The sequence below is a fragment of the Pelodiscus sinensis genome, chromosome 24 (genome assembly GCF_052426305.1).
Source record: "Pelodiscus sinensis isolate ZL-2025 chromosome 24, ASM5242630v1, whole genome shotgun sequence".
Classification (NCBI taxonomy): domain Eukaryota; kingdom Metazoa; phylum Chordata; order Testudines; family Trionychidae; genus Pelodiscus; species Pelodiscus sinensis.
Genome location: NC_143075.1, coordinates 9,679,600 through 9,693,658, shown reverse-complemented (window position 1 = coordinate 9,693,658; position 14,059 = coordinate 9,679,600). Strand labels below are relative to the sequence as shown.

The 14,059-nt window shown below is 50.2% G+C and overlaps 1 protein-coding gene across 7 annotated transcripts in view; it reads left to right on the top strand.

Annotated features, from left to right (window-relative positions):
• PUSL1 (pseudouridine synthase like 1) overlaps positions 1-14,059 on the top strand; it is an 85,289-nt gene that overhangs the window by 29,723 nt on the left and 41,507 nt on the right. For all 7 annotated transcript variants that reach the window (XM_075906655.2, XM_075906653.2, XM_075906654.2 and 4 more), the window contains exon 4: positions 12,025-12,174. In XM_075906655.2, coding sequence (XP_075762770.1) covers positions 12,025-12,174 — 150 coding nt within the window. The remainder of the gene's footprint in view (positions 1-12,024; positions 12,175-14,059) is intronic.

Genomic DNA, 14,059 nt, shown 5'->3' with positions numbered 1-14,059 from the left:
GGGTTTTAAACTCCTGTCCCGAGCAATTGTGCAATCCAGCAAGGCAGGCCTGCACAACATACGGCCCGAGGGCCACATGTGGCCCACAGGGGCTCACTGTGCGGCCTGTGACAACTACGGGCGGCGCGGCCCCATCCGATCCGCCAGCCGGGCGGAGGAGCGGAGCGCCGCTGGGGCGGGGGAGGAGTGCGGAGATTCTCGCTGCCGGGCTGCCTGCGTGCAGCTCTGGCGTGAGGAGGTGGGGCACAAGCCAGGGGACAGGACGCCGGCAGACACCAGCAAGCTGGTGTGATGTGACGTTTGGGGCCCAGTATTGGCCAGCTTCCCCCTGGCCCGCACAATCGCTCCAGCCAGGAATGGGCCCCGGGCGAGGAGTTTGAGATCCCTGCTGTGTGCTGTACCCATAGTCTGTCTTGTCTCTTGCGATTGTAACTCTGTGGGGACTGGGGTGGTCTCTTTGCTAGTACAGCCCCTAGCACTGCGAGGTCCCCCATCGCGCTTGGCCCGCGGCGCTACTATGCTGAATAATCAGACTCCAGTGCTTTGCAGTTCCAATGGGCATTAAGGAAAGCAGGAATTTGGGTCAGTGCCCCAGACCTGAACCACAGATCCCTGATGTAAGAGGCCCATTCATGGTGTTTACGGGGAACATGGCCCTGCTCCCTCACGTCGCCAGGACACGCCTGCTGTCTGGTGGCGTGAAACTAAACAAAGGGACGCTTACGGAGGCAAATACTCTCCTGCCCAAAGCCAATGGGCCCAGGACAAAAAGCAAATCCCCAACGCGCTCTGTGAAGGGATTGTTGTTAAGCGCAGCAACATTATTGTAAAGTGCCCCTCCCCCTCCCAGCGCCCCGTCTGCTTTAAATCCTAATCTCCTCTTTGTATAGCAGGGCCCAGCCCAAATGCCGACACAGCACGGCCTGGGATTTGGGGGCTGACATCACCGTTGCATCTGTTCTCAACGTTGCAGGGTATAGCATCCAGTTGTCCAGCTTTCGGGGATGGCCAGTCCTGGCTGCACATCGCGCTGACGCCGAGAGGGGTGTGTGTGTGTGTGTGTGTGTGTGTGTGTGACTGACACACACACACACACAGTCAGTCAGTCAGTCAGTCACTTGGATTTTGCCTCTCCGTGGGGCCTGTCCTGTTTGGGAGGTTCCCAAAATCAGGGTATGAAATACCACGCAGGGCAGGGGAGAAGCTGTCATGTCCTTTGCGAGGGTGCTGAATAGGTATTAGGGGTTAACTATCATTGATTTGTGTAAACATGTAACCACTGGAAAGTCTAGTAGTGGTTACCTGTTTACACACTGGGGGGGGACCAGGGAAAGCCAGTTTTTAAGCCGGCTCCCTCCAGCACCGGCTCCCTCCTGCTCTCTGCCCCCTGCACCCCGCGCTGCTGCGTCTCTGGGAGGCAGCAGGGGAGGGCACACACACACGTCAGCGCCCACTTGCCCCACTGCACTACTGCCTCTGTGGGAGGTAGTGAGGGGTGAGGGGTAGGCAGCTCTGCGGGAGTTGGTGAAGACAGGGAGCTGTCTTAAAAGCAGGCTCTCGGGCACCGGCTCCCACCTCTCCACACCCTTTGCTGCCTCTGACACAGAGACAGTGGGGGTGTGTTTACATGTAGTTGATATGATTAACCAATAAGCCTAGGCTTATCGGTTAATTGTGTAATCAATTATCTGCTAACATCCCTAGTAAAGATGTGAAAGTGCAACTGTGTAAATGGTTAACAGATGAGCTTTTTGGTTAATGTTCACGCTTACATGTCCGCTCCCAGCATATGTGGGGAAAGCCAGCTCCCCGTGCGCACCGGCTCCCAGGACGGCTGCCTGCCACCCCATGCTGCTGCATCTGATACAGAGGCAGCAGCGCAGGGCGGCAGGCAGGAGCCAGTATGCACAGGGAGCTGGCTTAAAAGTAGCACCAGCTCCCGGGGAGCCAACTGCCACCCCTCATGTAACTGCTGAAATTTTCAGCGATTACATGGTTACTTAATTACACACATTTTAACAACCCTAGTGCTGAGCCAGTCTTAACAGCCATCCCCACAGCAATGTCACTCCTCAAGCACAGCACCCCTATAGGACTAGCCCATTTCTGCAGCACGCCAAGAGGCGGCCATTTTGTTATCACGGCAGGGGTGAATGTGAGACAGATTACGTAGCTTGGTCCTGATTCCCCCAGAGCGCTCGGCTTTAACTTTGCTCAGCACCTCTCAAAATTAGGTCCATTTTCAAAGGCCGTTAGCTGCCTAAAGATACAGACAGACGTCTCGTGGGGTTTTCAGAAGCCCCAAACCCAGTTCAGGGCTGAACGCCCATTGGTTTCAGTGGGAGTTAAACACTGACCTGCTTAGACCCTTTTGTGACTTGCTCAGGTCCACACACGGAGCTGGAGTCCAGCCAGAGCTAGGCCGAGCACCTGGGCCCAGTGCCTGCTCCATTAGGTCACACGCTGTGTTGGTGGCTGGAACAAAATGAAGTGTGATCCAAGCGGCCGGTACCCCAGAGTTCTCTGTCTGCACTTGCTCCCTTCAGCACAGCCTCAAGAGCGTTATTCACTAGGGATGTAAAAAATGAATAAAAATATTAACTGGGTAACCAATACAAATTCTCTATCAGTTACACGGTTAACCGGGGCTCCTGGCCCCACGGGGCTGCCAGCGCTGGCAGCCCCATGAAGAATTTAACTGGTGGAGATAACCAGTAAGCAGCAGCTTATCAGTTGGTAAGGGATGAGCCAGGCAGGCAACACCAGCTGCCCCCAGGCTGTAGCTAGCTCTTGGTAAGGAAGGCAGGATAAGAAACACCCTGAAGGTAGGGAGGTGGGGTTGGTCCTGGTGTGGACTAGGGGATAAGGCATTTGCATGGGGAGGCCACCCTGGGAGCTGCCAGGCAGCCAACACCAGTTCTCCCCTCTCCCCATGTAGCTGGCTCTGGCATTAGGAAGCAAGATAAGGGACAGCCTGAAGGTAGGGAGGTGGGGTGGGTTCTTGAGTGGTGAAACTCGTTAACCGGTGAAACTCTTCTATCCCTATTAGCCCCTGCAGCGGTTGACAGAGCTCAGGACAGGCATTCCCCTTCATGGGGACAGCCTTGGCTGGCAAGCGTCGGCGTGTGAGACCTCCCGGCTCTGCCCTCTCGTTGCGAGCTGTCCTCCTCTCTCATAAATTCAGCTGCAGGGATCGTGCGTGAATTCACACTGGCTGCCATGGTGGCCGCACGCAGGGTAACCCTTTTGGACTTCAGGTGCTCAGCACCTCTCAGGATCAATCCTTGCTCTGGCTTTATTGCCATGTTTCCGGAGCTGGGTGACCAGGCTACTTTGCATTTAAATACAGTGGGGCCTTTTGTCCGAAGGCTCTTGACAGAGTGAATCAATGGAGCAGCATCTTCAGCAGCTGTCTCGGAGCCAGCTGTGCGCGCTTAGGTCTGAACAAGTGCCAGGGTCTGTACTGGGAGAGGGAAGGAGACGTGTAAGTGCAGTCCTTGGAATTTGGGTCCACAGTCAGAGGAGATGCAGAGGGAGGAGTCGTCGTAAGAGCCTCCTTATTAAAGGGACAATCAATATTAATTATTGTAACTGACTGATTTCCTGAGAGTTTACTGTTCCACTTCTTATGTTTGCAAAGGGACTAAGGTAAATTAAAGAGTGATCCTCCTGACCATGCTCCTGCCCGCCCCCTCTTACCTCTTTGGCTGTGCACCTTCCAGTGGTAGCTTTGCTCTTAGCTTTCTTTAGAAGTGCCCTTTCATGATACCTGGAAAAGGGAGTTTTCCTCCCAGGGTGCTGGGTCTGAGACACAGTCCAACAGGCTCTTAAGAAGGGGTGATGTTGGCTATACCCAAAATGACAGTGACTGCATAGTAAACAAATGGACGGGCAGTGTTCCCTCTCATTTTTTTTTAGCATCTGTGTGTAGAATAAGTTTTGCTATGTGACGTGTGATGTACACCACCAGCAGAAACACACTCTGCTAATCAGCTGGGTGGCCACCCAGGTACTCAGTTTACAGCAGAGTTTCTTAAACTGTGTTCTATGGCACACCGGTGTGCTGCAGAGAACAACAGAATTAAAAATGAGCACCCTTAAAGGGACAGCGAACTTTTTTTTGGCGCAATAACTTTTCCCCAACCCTTTTTTTTCCTCAATAACTTCGCCTCCCCCCCCAACCTTTTTTTTTTCCTCCCTCAACAAAAAATCCTTGGTGGTCTTCATAAAAAAAAATTATTTGGTGTTCCTTGGTCTTAAAAAGTTTAAAAAATGCTGGTTTACAGGGAACAGTAGCCACAGTGGCCAGAAGAGAGAGTTTTCTGATCTCATTTGTTTAGCATAATCTAAGGCAGGCATGTCCAAAGTCCGGCCCGCGTGCCAATTGCGGCCCGTGTTCTGATTTAATACGGCCCCCGCTTCCTCCCCCTCTCCTGGCTCCCCGGCACTCTTTTGAACTGACGCGCCCAGCGCGCCGCTTCCGGCCGTGCCGCCGCCGCCGCCCATGGCCTCTGCGGTCCTAGAGCCTGCCCTGTAGGGCACGTCCGCAGCCCCGCTCCCTCGCTCGGCTGCGGGTTCGCCCTGCTCCCGGGCCGCCGTGAGGCCGGCGTGCCCTGCGCTCTCCGCCCGCCTCCGACCCTGCGGGCCCTCCGCCTTGGGGCTGAGAGTGCGGGGACGGCCCTCACGCATGTTCACTTCTTCAAATCTGGCCCTCTTTGAAAAAAGTTTGGACACCCCTGATCTAAGGTATGACTATGTAGGCAAAAGTTTTCCAGAGGGGATTGTGATTTTTTTTCAAGTTGATGCTGTGTCTCTAAATACAAAAAAACGTTGTTTACTAGTTTGCAAGGTCCCTCAAAGCAAATGTTTTTGTGATGATTTAAAAAAATAATAATTTAGTGTCACCTTCTCACCAGTCAGAGGCAGCCCTACCACAGCAAACCAGGTTGTGCAGCCCAGTACTCAGAGGCAACCCTACAATAATAAACCAGTGTTGGCAAATGTAAGTCACCAAGTCCAGATATCCCTCTTAAAATGCAGGAAAAAATCCTGGTGATGGTTTTGAGGTTTGTTTGGGGATTTTTTTGGTATCTGAGACAAGCAAAACAAAAAATGAACTTGATTTCATTAATGGTTATGGTGCAAAATAAAAAGCAGCCATAAAATCAAGTTTGACTTCACCGGCACCACTCCTGTATAGGTCTTGGCTGTACTGCAAACAGCGAATGCATCGTTGTAATTTCATTTGTTTAAGCCCTCAGCCAGATGGACTGGTAATGGCTGTGGTTACCGTGTGGCCTCTGAATGCACGGATGCCAGTGCATGAAGCAAATATCTCATAAGCCAGCTGAAGTTACACGTCTAACATCTGTGGGGAACTGTCCCTCGATAGCTTTCACCTTGTACAACACATATGGAAAAAGACCGGCGCAGCTGTATTGAGAGCTAGGAGAGAGCTTGTTTTCAGGTGGCTCTTTGGTTAAAAAAAGGCCATCAAATAGAATTTGGTCTTATATTTTCAGTCTCAGAACTTAACACTGTTTGGAAGTCAAACCACTTCTGATCATCCAGACAGTAGGAAGGAAGACTGTGTAAAGTGAGGTCCCATGTTCAATTTCTTTCCCCTGTGGCCTAGTGGTCAGAACAGTGATTTGGAAATCAGAACTCATAGATACGAAGACCAGAAGAGACCATTTAGTCTGACCTTCCTTATGCCACAGAGCACAGAATTGCATCCACTTTCTCCTGTGTAAAATGCAAGAATCTGTGCATCCTATTCCTGGCTCTGCCACTGACTCATTGTGACTTGGGGAAGTCGCTTAACTTCTCTGGGTCTCCATTTCCCATTGTGTCAAATGATTCCTGTTGGCTTCATTGGGGTGGCTTTAGCCTTCGTGAACGTGTATTTGGTGCTCAGAAAGCCTCATGAGAGGCGCACCGGAACTGCAAACTGGTTTCTGGTTTTTGTTTGCAAAATTCCCAAAATTGCAGTTTTTCTTCCCAGCAGACCAAATTTGGGGTTGGCTGTCATTCAGTTCCAACGCAGGAAGTGCATGCCTCATGGACAGGGTGTGCGGAGGGACTGAATTCCATAAGGAAATAGTCTGCAGTGATGTGTTTCTCCTGCGACTCGAAATAGCAAATGGGGAGGGGAGGGGACTGGCGAGAAATGGTTTTAAAATCCTGGCGCATAAGTTGATGGTGCCCTTGTGATTACAGTCTGACTTGATGGCTGATTGTTCCGGGGACGGGGGGAAGGAACATGTGCAAAGAGTATTTTGCTTTAGTGACACATGAGCTAAACAATGAGAAGTGAAGCTGAGGACCCAAAAATGCTTCTGGTGTTTGTATGTGGCTCTGTCGGAAGTCGAGGGTGATTCCCAGCATACTTCAGAGGGTGAAATTTGGCCCCACATGTGCTATGAATAAGAGCTTTGGGAATGATGAGGTGTAGGGAGCCTGTATGTTAGTTGAATCGGGAAGCGTGGCGTTTCCAAGAACCTCTGCAGCTGCTGCATGAAGGCAACGGGGTGAAAGATTTGGTTTTTAGCCCAGCCGCCTGCCAGAAGCTGTGCTTTCCTCGCTGCTGTTAACTAATGACAACCCAGAGGCTCTCACAGAATTTTACCCACTTCTATCTTGCCTTGAGATCTGAGGAGCTGAACACCCTTTCCTCAACCTCTCTAGGGGGGAGGAAAGGGAGGTGTAGGTATGACTTCACCATGGTGGAAATCCATCCACTTCTGGGGTGGAACATAGTGTTTGTTTTACAGCATCACGCTATGGAGTAGGCAGTAAAGAACACAGTACTTCTGTGAAACACTAGTGAGGATTGAGGGAGGTGAATAGTAATAGCTTGGGATGGAATTTGGTCAGAATGCCACTCATTTTTTTAAATACTATGATGTTTTTAATGGCCACGAGTGGTCAGGATTTGTGTCCTCTGAATGACGCTGTGCAGTGGTCCCTTTGGCCTTGCTGGGGCATTGGTTCAACAGGGACTTGGGAGAGAAGTGTGACATCATTCAGAACAATCATTTACCCAATGTCTAACACACATTATGGAAGTGTGGGCCTTTGTGTCCTCCTGATAGTGGCTGGTCTGCCGAAGGGGATAACAGCCTACTACAGCTGCAAGCTAGTGGAGTTATCCTCTTAGCTCAAGCAGTAGGAGGCCACCATTCTAGCACTGAACATCTTAGGTTCAAACTTTGCTCGAGGCCTAAGGGACTGGTCTTCTATTTTTACTACAAGGCCTTTGAAAGCCAGATAGCAATCTCCCTGTCAAACCATTTTATGAGGCAAACTCTAGGTCACACTTAATACATATCAGACTATGGGTTTCTTTTCCTCCCAATGGGTTAATGGATGCTGTGGGAATAAACATGATGGACTAGAGCTTTGATCTACACCATGTCTCTGGATTTCTGTGCTGGGCTTTGGAAGTTTAGGGGAGGCTGGTTTTGATGACTATTAGGAAAGCTCAGAGTTTTATTCCTTCCTACCTATAAAGAAGCTCATGTTTTGAGACTGGCATTCAATGGAAGATCCCAGTAAGACAACATCCAGGGAAAAATTGGCAGTAGGATCCAATGTTCCCTCTAACTTTTTCCACCTATGTGCAGAATAAATTTTGTTCTGTGCACTGGGGCATGTGTGGATGTGCACCACTAGTAGAAACACAGGCTGCCAGCTGTGGGTGCTTTGCTAATCATCTGGGCGGCATTTGACTCTCTCCTGGGTGGCCGCCAGGGAACACTGGTAGGAGCAAAAGAAAGGGATCCATTTTTTTTTCCTGCAAGGCCTGTTGTTCTGATACAGCTACAATCACTGAGCCACGCCATGGGGAATCTGACTTTATTTGGTCTTTTACCAGCGACACTGTCGCTCTGATCCATTAGAAGTTAGAGGAACTCGGGTTGGTGCTGCTTCCCCCTCCTTTCCCTGGCTGTACTTTTCAAAACTCTTCATCTGCTTCATATTAAGGCATCAGTGATGGGCATGAGCCAGAGCAGACTCAGCAACCGCCGCTCTCCCTCTGTAAATATTACCCTGCTGAAAAAAATTCTCTCCTAATGCCAAACAGAAAACTCAGCCCTTTCATGTGGTTGAGATCGGGGAGGGGAGGGGACAGTCTTTGTGGGAGCATGTTATTGTCGATAGAGTTTGGAAGGGAAACGAGATTCCAGGCTGGCTGGCTTCATTATCACCACTAATATCCTTCTGTATAGCTCTCCCATATGGCTTAGGATGGGTCTAGCCCAGCAGTGGGCAACCTAGGCTAATGAGTGGGCTGTATGAGTCACCCTCCTTCATCTCAAAGGGCTACAAGATGGCTGTAACCAAGACAGTCTCCTGGGAGAGGGCAGTTTTGCTAATTGCATTTGTGTACCTAGAATTTGCAGTGTGTGCCAATTGAACTGTCTCAGTGCTTTGATTGGATGCAGAGGGAGCACACGTCTCTCCTAGTCCATGTTATATCCAAACGGCACCTCCCTTCGCATGCCCTGGCTTTACATGCATTTCATCTTAGTGTAGGTTGAACCTCTCTAGTCTGGCACACTCTGGTCTGGCAAGATCCGTGGTCTGGCATGATATGAGTCAGCCAGATGTCCACTTATGAAGGGTGTGGCCAAGTTTCACACGGTCCCATAAAGTTTGTTTACAGCTGCCAGTCCTAACTCTCAGGATTCTCTGCTGTTGTTTAGCTCTACCTGACCCCTAAATGTCTGTGAACAGCTCAGGAAGCAGTGGAAGTGTTGGTAATGCTGCTAGACCATAGTTTGGCAAATCCTCTGGTTCGGCAGCAGTCAGGTCCACAGAGTGCTTCACTAGAGAGGTTCAACCTGTAATACCAGTAGGAAAAAACTGACATGGACAGAAACCCGTGGAATCTGTCAGTCCTGCGCGTGGGCAATGTCTCACGGGCCGCACACAGAAAACTGCAGGCCACAGATTGCCCACCGCTGATCTAGTCTATTGTCTAATCTATTCCCCACAAAACTGGCTGCAGAAGATGATGCTCCACCAAAACCCATAATTCAGAGCTGGAGATATGTTTGAGCAATTCAAGCGAGGGCCCAACACCTCGGCCTCGGTGACACCGAGGGCTGGCTGCCCCCAACCTCTTCCAGGGGGCACCAGCCTGCTCCCCCCCCACACACCTTGCTTGGGGACAGCAGAAGCTGCCCTCCACCCTGAGAGGAGCCACCTCACTTGCGGAAGAGGCGAGGGATGGAAAGGAGACCCCTTACAGATCAGTGATTTTGTGGTTACAAGATGCACATGCATTTTGACAGCTCCATCTTGTATATCATTGGCGAAATCCCAGCCCATGCAACCAAGGGACCCCAATTCCTTTGGCAATCCCAGACTTCGTCGGGCCTAGCATGCTTTTCTGCAGGCTGCGCTGCTTCAGTGGGCTTCTAAGAATGACGGAAATGGAGCAAGGAGGGAGGCCTCGTGGACTAGGTTGCGGGAAGACGGTCCCCTCGTTACGCTGAGCATGTGAGGCAGGAGATAAGTGCGCATGGCAGAATCATGTGAGCATAAATGTGTTTCTTTTCTGACCGAGCTGCGCAACTGGAGTCCATACCAGGGCGATTATTTCCTAATAAGCCTATGAGCATTGGGAAGGAAGGCTCCGGGGGGACTGCCGACTTGCCGTGTGTGTGTTGGGGAGAACAAATGGAACGCTTCATTACGCTGCTTGGGTCAGATGAGGCTTGTTACCAGAAAACTGCTTGGAGTCCCCTAGCTTCCCCTTTCCTGATCTGCTCCAGGGCTGCTGGGGGAGGATCAGCAGGCACTTGGCCGCCAAAAATCCCCAGGGCACAAGAAAAATATTTGTAAAGACGTGTGCGGCTCAGGTATTTGCTGTGGACAGGCACCAGGAGTGTAATGGCTGTTGATCTGATTCCTCATCTCATGCCGGGTTCAGGGCGCCTCGTCCCTCAAAGGATACCTGACAGTTTGTAGAGGGGCTGCTCACCCCCGTTAGCCACACCTGCCAGAGGAAGGTAAGGACCTCTCCCCTCCATGTACATGCACTCCGCCTGAGGAGAAAAGCCTCTGCCCCTTCCAGAGGCCTGCGGCGTGACAGCCTTCAGCCTGTCCTTGCAGAGGAACAGGCCTGCGCTCTGCTGGGCCAAGAGGGGGAATTGAGCTCCAGGACAGAGGATGTTGCCTCTCCTCGCCAGTAATTTCAATCAATGGAAAGAAGTGGGGGAGCTAATGGGACCATGGGGCTGTTCCCCAGAGCCAGAGAGGAGAGGGGGAGTTGTAACTCCGCTTCCTCCTGCTGTAATCGGTGCCCCCCCTCTGTTTTAAACCCAAATGGCCCCATTTTATCGTTTCCATGGCAGCTTCTTACGGAGGCAGGGCGGTTGCTCCTCTAGCTCCAGGGTGGCCCAACTTACTGACCCTCTAAGCAGCCCACGATAATCTTCAGACGTACGAGAGCCAGGCGCATCTGTCAGAGCCGGGGGCTTCAGCCCGGGGGCCAGGAGCGGACTCATGCCGGGATTCGAGGCTTTGGGAAAAGTGGGGCTGGAGCTCTGAGCCCCGGAGCTCTGAACCTTTGCTGGATAGAAGCCTCCTGTCCCGACGCCCCACCGCAGGACAGGAGCCCCGAGCTCCCCGTCCCCAAGTCTGGGGGATGGAGAATGACTGGGAGAGGGGCTGTGGGGACCACACTTTAGCTGCGAAGAAGCCGCATGTGGCTCCTGAGCCACGGTTTGGCCCCCGCCCTCTCCGCTCTTGCTGGATTAAAATAGAAAACAAGGCCGGTCAGGAACCTGGCAAGTTCCTCGCTGGTGTAAAGGTTCTGCAGTCCATGGAGATGCTCGGGGGGGATAACATTGTCCGAGGGCCTTGCCTCTGAATCCACAAGAACTTGTGATTTCCTGGAGGTCTCCTAAATGCAGCCAGTGTGCTCTCCTTCTTGGCTGCAGAATCCGTCTTAAGAGGCAGCAGCATACTCTCTGCATTTCCACCCGACTGCGGCAAAGTCGTGTCTGTCTTCGGGGGGCGGGGGAGCGACCTAGTTTCCTGCTGTCTCCATCTGCTGCAATGAGCTGAGTAACCGCCTTCGGAAAGAGCTAGCGTAGGAGTGTGCTCCTTGAGTATCCGGGGGGTCCTGACAGGACCTTCCACTCGGGGCCCTGATTCGGGACGGTGCTCGAGTGTGTGCCTGACATTAAGCGTGGGAGCAAACTCGTTGAAACCTCACTGGGAGGTGTTATTTACCCCTCCACATAACACAAGAACCAGGAGTCACCCAATGAAATTAATAGGCAGCAGGTTTTAAACCAATAAAGAAGTATTTTTTCACACAACACACAGTCAACCTGTGGAACTCCTTGCCAGGGGATGTTGTGAAGGCCAAAAGCATAACTGGGATCACAAAAGAATGAGAGGAGTTCTTGGAGGATAGTTCCATCAGTGGTTATTAGTCTAGATCAGTGGTGGGTAATCTGCCGCCCATAGGCCACATGCAGCCCATCGGGGTTCAATGTGTGGCCCACGAGATGTTTTGTTTACTGTTACCCACATGCAGGGTTGCCAGATTCTGCTGTGGCCCACTCTCTAGCCTGGCTTGCCCATCGCTGGTCAGGGATGCAACCTTATGCTCTGGCGGCTGTCCCTAAGCCTTTGAGCCCTAGTCTACGCTACAGAGTTAGGTCGACAGCTGACATCGACCTAACTATCCCAGCGTCTACACTACAACACTCCTCCTGCCGCTTTAACTCGCCCGCGATGCTGCCCGAACAAAATCACCTCAGCGGAAGGCATTGTGCTTAGGACAACGCAGTGTTGGGGCGCTGTATCGCTTACGCTCCTGGAGTGGCTACAGCTTTGGTTCGTTTTCAGCTCAAAGGGATGGGTGGTAACTAGTGACTTGCTCACTAATGGAGCTTCCTAGAGAAGACTGTTGTGTGTTTAATTCTGAGGGTCTTCCATCCATGCGGTGGCCAGGCTTAAACCTGTGGGTTCAAGCGGCTCTCCATTCTTCTTTCCTAACAGCATTCTGAGTGCCTATCGGGTGTCCGGTAACTTCCACGCACGCTTCTCTGCGCTGTCAAGAACCTACATTTACCGGCTGGTGACTGGCTGTTCTCATCATTCAGAGATACCAGTGTTTGAAAGGGATCTGTGCTGGGCTCTCTCAGAAGAGTAAGTTAATTCAACTAACAGAACTTTTCAGGAGAATCCTCCTTGTTGGATTCTGCAGATGTTTTTCTGATTGGTTGTTTTATAAGGTTCAAAGTGAATTAAGATACGTAGAAGTAAGTCTGTTTTAATTCTGAATACGTATGTCCACATAGGGCAGGGGCGAGGAACCTTTTTTGGGCTGCTGACCCACAGAAAAATCAGTCGGGGGCCGCGCACAAGTGAGAAGTAAAAAAGAAAAGCCAAACCCTCACTTCTGTGGCCGACTGAGAAGGAGAAAGACTCTCCCCACATTCCCTTCACACACCAGAGCCTAGAGGGGCCCAGCTAGTAGACTTTGTGTGCTCTAGCTCCACAGTGGAATGGCAGGGGGCTGGAGTGCCAATGTGGTCTCCCCAATTCTGGAGGGGGGAGCCTCAAGACTTGGGGGCCAGATCCAGGCAAGCCAAAGGCTGCATCTATGCCTTAGGTTCCCCATTCCTGACATAGGGGTTCAATGTGGCATAACAAATACACTTTAAGTTCACCCCTTTACTTAATTCGGATTCACTTTCCTGTGTCGTCAAACCCTAAATTTCCAGGTGAGAGACCAGATTCCTCAGCTGGCCCAAGTCAGGTTTGTACAGTGAAATCAGTGGATCCACACTGACTTCCAGCAGATCTGGGGTAAGTGTAGAGGTTTAGCTTAGCTTGCTTATCGCTAATAGCATATCTGCAGTGACTGGGTCTCAAAGGAGTGCATCTGACTGCCATTCTCAGCCCTGCCATGGCCAGAAACTCACAATGGAGTAAACTTTTTACAGTGTCTGCAGAGAGTGAGAAGCATCTAAAATGGAGACTTTTTTTTTTTGTACGGCTAGTTAATTCTGACAGTTGAGGGCACAGCTATCAAACAAGAAACAACTGTGCAGAAACCCATGACCTTGCAGATTTCAGGTGAGGCTGTACAGAGCGGACTATTCAGATTGACAGCTCAGTTTTTTTGTCTTGCTTCCGTTTGCGAATCCATGTAATTCTTCTCCTGAGTCACATTTTCCAATGCTGTGTGGTTGAATAATGAAAGAATGCAAGTGCCAATCATTCGTGAACAACCCTACAAAAACACATCAGTCTGCATAAGCCAGAGTTTGTAAAAACAACGAGGAGTCCTGTGGCACCTTGGAGACGAACAGATTTATTAGGGTATAAGCTTTAATGGGTAAAACCCACTTCATCCAATGAATTGGAGTGGAGTTTACAGAGGCCAACAGATTGCTATATGCCTAGATTGTTATAAGGACAACAAACTTGGCATAGCAAACCCATTATTGCAGATTGGTACCTGTGAAACAGTACCTTAGTAACACAGCAGTATACACACAGAGGAGGATACAAACATTTTAATAAAGAAACAAAATGTTGGTTTCAAGCTTGAAGATATTATAAATAGTAACTTTAAGAATAAAACAATGTCAAGCTAGCCTCATTCTTTTTCACTAGCATATGCTATAATAAATATACCATTCATGACCATCGGGTTTTTTGGAGTTTTTCCATCACGTTATAGTAAAGCAGTTTTATAACTTCAAGGTCAGTTACAATAGTTTTTATCACCACTAATGGAATCACTTGACATTTTTCATTACACGTATTTTTATAGATCTAGTATTAGAATGACAAACTGTCTCAGCAGACAAATCAGAATAATATTGGTTAAATAGGTGGATTCTTTTTTGTGGGCTGGGAAAGGGAAAAAACCCGCTTAAAACTGCAAAATTATATGTTGTGTGCACACAATAAACCCTAATCTCATGTTTTAATGAAATGACATTTAATTTACTCCAGATGTTGCAGTTAATTTTCTCACAAGACAATACCGCACAATGACAAAAGACCGACTGTAACAAAC